The sequence below is a fragment of the Gavia stellata genome, chromosome 35, assembly GCF_030936135.1.
Source record: "Gavia stellata isolate bGavSte3 chromosome 35, bGavSte3.hap2, whole genome shotgun sequence".
NCBI classification, from domain to species: domain Eukaryota; kingdom Metazoa; phylum Chordata; class Aves; order Gaviiformes; family Gaviidae; genus Gavia; species Gavia stellata.
The window spans coordinates 520,413-526,272 of NC_082628.1; the positions used below are offsets into that span (position 1 = coordinate 520,413).

The 5,860-nt window shown below is 65.1% G+C and overlaps 1 protein-coding gene across 1 annotated transcript; it reads right to left on the reverse strand.

The window, feature by feature from the left end:
* Positions 1–5,777, reverse strand: LOC132320370 (keratin, type II cytoskeletal 8-like). The gene is given in 8 exon segments (XM_059832654.1): positions 1–194; positions 292–347; positions 2,842–3,062; positions 4,773–4,872; positions 4,874–4,896; positions 5,241–5,405; positions 5,505–5,600; positions 5,721–5,777. Coding segments are annotated over 7 exon segments (837 nt in total). The 5' UTR covers positions 5,583–5,600; positions 5,721–5,777.
* Positions 5,778–5,860: the final 83 nt, after the last annotated feature.

A 5,860-nucleotide genomic window follows, 5' to 3' on the forward strand; every position in this document is an offset into this window, starting at 1 on the left:
TCAGCTGCTCAGGACGTCGGAGGACTCGGACACCAGTTTGCCATCGCGGGTCTCGATCTTCTTGATGACGATGGCGCGGGACTTGGTGACGGCCGAGCTCTCCAGGGCCGGGGGGGCCACGGCGTAGCCGGAGGTGACAAAGGAGGTGCCGAAGCCCCCCCCGAAACCGCCCCCGAAGCCCCCGCCGAAGCCAGCTGCCGCGGGAAAGGGACCAACCGTGAGCGAGGTGGCACCCAGCGGTGGCACCCAAAGTGGGGGGGGGGGTCCCTGCCACGCACCCCCCCACCTTACCCGAGTATCCCGTCGTCTTGGTGTGGATGCTCAGGTTTTGCACGCCCGACTCCAGCCTGGCGGGAGAAATGGGGGGGACACACGGCACAGGCCGAGAGTCGGAGGGGGCTAAGGGACATGCCCGAGGCCGGACGGGGAGGCGGTGGCAGAGGGACGCGGAGTCCTCCCGGTCGTGGCCACAGCCTTGAGCTGCGGATACCCGGGGTGAGGCGGTGGGATGCCAGCGGGATACGGGATGCGGGATGGACAGGGGATGCGGGATGTAGGGTGCCCGTGGGATGCGGGATGCAGGGTGCCCATGGGGTGCGGGATACCCACGGGATGCGGGATGCCCGTGGGATGCAGGATATGGGATGCAGGGTGCCCACAGGATGTGGGACATGGGATGCCCACAGGATGCGGGATATGGGATACCCACAGGATGCGGGATGCCCGTGGGATGCAGGATACGGAATGCAGGGTGCCCACAGGATGTGGGATATGGGATGCCCACAGGATGCGGGATGCCCATGGGATGCAGGATACAGGATGGCCATGGGATGCGGGATGCAGGGTGCCCACGGGATGCAGGATATGGGATGCTGACAGGATGCGGGATGCCCATGGGATACGGGATGCCCATGGGATACCCAGGGGATGCAGGATGCCCATGGGATGCAGGATGCCCATGGGATGTGGGATATGGGATGCCCACAGGATGCAGGATGGCCACAGGATGCAGGATACAGGATGCCCATGGGATGCGGGATGCCCATGGGATGCAGGATATGGGATGCCAACAGGATGTGGGATGCCCACAGGAAGTGGCATGCAGGGTACCCATGGGATACAGGATGCCCACAGGATGCAGGGTGCCCATGGGATGCAGGATGCCCACAGGATGCAGGATGCCCACGGGATACGGGATGCCCATGGGATGCGGGATACACAGGGGATGCAGGATATGGGATGCCCACAGGATGTGGGATACCCAGGGGAGGCAGGATGCAGGGTGCCCAAGGGATGCAGGATATGGGATGCAGGATGCCCATGGGATGCAGGATACGGGATGCCCATGGGATGCAGGATACCCGTGGGATGTGGGATGCAGGGTGCCCACTGGATGCGGGATACGGGATGCCCACAGGATGCGGGATGCCCATGGGATATGGGATGCAGGAGCCCGTGGGATGCGGGATACGGGATGCCGGTGGGATACAGGATACCCACAGGATGTGGGATGGCCACAGGATGCGGGATATGGGATGCCCGTGGGATATGGGATGCCCCCAGGATGAGGGATGCCCAAGGGATGCAGGATATGGGATGCCCACAGGATGCGGGATGCAGGGTGCCCATGGGATGAGGGATATGGGATGCAGGATGCCCATGGGATGTGGGATGCCCACAGGATGCAGGGTGCCCATGGGATGCAGGACACGGGATGCCCTTGGGATGCGGGATGCAGGCTGACCATGGGATGCAGGGTATGGGATGCAGGATGTCCATGGGATGCCCACAGGATGCAGGATGCCCATGGGATGAGGGATATGGGATGCCCGTGGGATGCGGGATATGGGATACCCATGAGATGCGGTATGCCCATGGGATGCAGTATGCCCACGGGATGCAGGATGCCCATGGGATGAGGGATATGAGATGCCCATGGGATGCGAGATATGGGAGGCCCATGGGATGCAGTATGCCCATGGGATGCGGGATGCCCACGGGATGAGGGATATGGGATGCCCACAGGATGCAGGGTGCCCATGGGATGAGGGATGCAGGATGCCCATGGGATGCAGGGTGCCCATGGGATGAGGGATATGGGATGCCCACGGATGCAGGATGCCCATGGGATGTAGGATATGGGACACCCATGGGATGCAGGGTGCCCATGGGATGTGGGATGCCCACGGGATGCAGAATGCCCATGGGATGAGGGGTATGGGATGCAGGATGCCCACGGGATGCGGGATATGGGATGCCTATGGGATGCAGGGTGCCCATGGGATGTAGGATATGGGATGCCCATAGGATGCAGGGTGCCCATGGGATGCAGGATGCCCACGGGATGAGGGATATGGGATGCCCATGGGATACAGGGTGCCCATGGGATGCAGAATGCCCATGGGATGCGGGACGCCCACAGGATGAGGGATATGGGATGCCCACGGGATGCAGGGTGCCCATGGGATGTGGGATGCCCACGGGATGCAGAATGCCCATGGGATGAGGGGTATGGGATGCAGGATGCCCACGGGATGCGGGATATGGGATGCCTATGGGATGCAGGGTGCCCATGGGATGTAGGATATGGGATGCCCATAGGATGCAGGGTGCCCATGGATGCAGGATGCCCACGGGATGAGGGATATGGGATGCCCACAGGATGCAGGGTGCCCATGGGATGCAGAATGCCCATGGGATGCGGGACGCCCACAGGATGAGGGATATGGGATGCCCACGGGATGCAGGGTGCCCAGGGGATGCAGGATACGGGATGCCCACGGGATACGGTTCCCATCGTGTCACCCCTCCCCGGGTGCCAGCAAAGCGGGGTGCCCCCACCTGCTCTCCTCTCCCTCCAGCAGCTTCCTGTAGGTCGCGATCTCGATGTCCAGGGCCAGCTTGACATTCATGAGCTCCTGGTACTCGCGGAGCTGCCGGGCCATGTCCTGCTTCGCCTTCTGCAGAGCTGCCTCCAGCTCCGCCAGCTTCCCCTTGGCATCCTTCAGGGCCAGCTCCCCGCGCTCCTCCGCCTCCGCGATGGCCGTCTCCAGGCTGGAGCGCTGCAACGCATCGCGGAGGGGGAGCTGAGCCGGGGAAGGGCTGGGGGGGCCCCTCGCGCTCCCGCAGCCCCACTGCTCCGGCACCTCTTGCTCCCCAGCAGCCCCCCATGTCCCGCTATCCTGCATCCCATATCCCACCTCCCATGAGCACCCTGCATCCCGCATCCCACAGGCATCCAGCATCCCATGGGTATCCCATATCCTACATCCCATGGGCACCCTGCATCCCATATCCTTCATCCCATGGGCACCCTGCATCCTATACCCCACATCCCATGAGCACCCTGCATCCCATGGGCACCTTGCATCCCTCATCCCATGGGCATCCCACACCCCGTGGGCATCCCACCTCCCGTGGGCATCCCATATCCTGCATCCCGTGGAATCCCACCTCCCGTGGGCATCCCATATCCTGCATCCCATGGGCATCGTGCATCCCATATCCCTCATCCCATGGGCACCCTGCATCCCATGGGCACCCTGAATCCTGTGGGCATCCCATATCCCTCATCCCATGGGCACCCTGCATCCTGCATCCCACATCCTGCATCCCATGGCACCCTGCATCCTGCATCCTGCATCCCATGGGTACCCTGCATCCCATGGACATCCCGCATTGCCCCCCAGCACCCTTCGCCCCCCCAGGACCCTTCGCCCCCCCAGAATCTCCCATGTCCCATCATCCTCTGCCCCCCAGCATCCCTCACCCCCGAGAATCCCATGTCCCACCATCCCTCTCCCCCAGCATCCCCTGTGCCCCCCAGTACCCCCCATGTCCCACCACCCCTCTCCCCCCAGCATCCCCTGTGCCCCCCAGTACCCCCCATGTCCCACCATCCCTCTCCCCCCAGTATCCCCTGTGCCCCCCAGTATCCCCATGTCCCACCATCCCTCTCCCCCAGTATCCCCCTGTGCCCCCCAGTACCCCCCATGTCCACCATCCCTCTCCCCCCAGCATCCTCCTGTGCCCCCCAGTATCCCCCATGTCCCACCACCCCTCTCCCCCCAGCATCCCCTGTGCCCCCCAGTACCCCCCATGTCCCACCATCCCTCTCCCCCCAGTATCCCCTGTGCCCCCCAGTACCCCCCATGTCCCACCATCCCTCTCCCCCCAGCATCCTCCTGTGCCCCCCAGTATCCCCCATGTCCCACCACCCCTCTCCCCCAGCATCCCCTGTGCCCCCCAGTACCCCCCATGTCCCACCATCCCTCTCCCCCCAGCATCCTCCTGTGCCCCCCAGTATCCCCCATGTCCCACCACCCCTCTCCCCCCAGCATCCCCTGTGCCCCCCAGTATCCCCCATGTCCACCATCCCTCTCCCCCCAGTATCCCCCTGTGCCCCCCAGTACCCCTCATGTCCCACCATCCCTCTCCCCCCAGCATCCTCCTGTGCCCCCCAGTATCCCCCATGTCCCACCACCCCTCTCCCCCCAGTATCCCACTGTGCCCCCAGCACCCCCCACACCCCGGCTATGACCCCCCCCCCATCTTCGGTGTATCGATCCCTCCTCCGATCTGGGGGGGGTCTGGGGGGGTCTGGGGGGGTCCATGGGGGTCCATGGGGGTCCGTGGGGGTCCGTGGGGGTCCGCAGGGGTCCGCGGGTGGTCGGGGAGGGGGGGCTTAAGGCCCAGAGGGGCCATGGGGGTGCCGGTGTGGGAGGAGCGGGCAGCGTCTCCCCACTTTCCCGCTCCGGGGGCCCTTCCCAGACCTGGTTCTTGAGCGCCTCGATCTCCGCCTGGATCCTCTGGATCAGCCTGTTGAGCTCGTTGATCTCGCTGCGGGTGTTGCGCAGGTCGTCCCCGTGTTTCCGGCGTCGTCTTCAACTCCTCGTACTGCGGGGACCGGAGCGGAGATGGGGATGCCCTCCACCCCCCTCCTTTCCCCCAGCGCCCCCAAAAATTGGGGAGAAAAGAGCCGGGATGTGCCCACGCCAGGAGGGATGCTCCGGGCACGGCTGTGGCGGCTCCAGTTGGGTTTGGAGCCGGGATCTCTCCCACGCAACAGCCGCCTGCTCCGGGGCAGGGAGCGCGTTTGCCCGGCCGGGCTGGAGGATGAAGCCGGAGGGAGGAGGAGGAAGGAGCCTGCGCTTCCTTCATCCCGGATCGGGGAGCCGCAGGGACCGCGGCGGGGGGCAGGTTGGAGCACCCCACGTCCCGGGGCTGGTGCTGCGGCTCACCTTGATCTGGTACATGCTCTCGGCCTCGGCGCGGCTGCGGTTGGCGATGTCCTCGTACTGCGCCTTCACCTCGGCGATGATCCCGTCCAGGTCCAGGCTGCGGTTGTTGTCCATGGAGAGGATGACGGAGGTGTCGGAGATCTGAGACTGCAGCTCCCGGACCTCCTGCGGGCAAGACGTGGGGAGTGAGGGGGGGGTGTGGGCTGAGCACGGGCAACTCGGTGCACATGTGGCCCCCCCCCAACAAGGGAGGTGACCCCGTACCTCGTCATAAAGCTGCCGCAAGAAGTTGATTTCATCGGTCAGGCTCTCCAGCCGCGACTCCAGCTCCACCTTGTTCATGTAGGCTTCGTCCACGTCCTGGGGGCAGAGCAGGCGCCCCGTCAGCCCCCCCCGCGCCCCAACAGCCCCCCCCGCGCCCCGTCAGCCCCCCCAGCCCGGCGCTGCCCAGCCCCGGCCAGACCCGGGGCTCCCCCTCACCTTTTTGAGGAGGACAAACTCGTTTTCCTTCTCGGTGCGGTGGTTGATCTCTTCTTCGTACCTGGGGGGAAGAGGGGAGGGCTTGGAGCCGGGGACGGGGGGGGGACAGGGATGGGGGGACATGGGGACATGGGGACAGC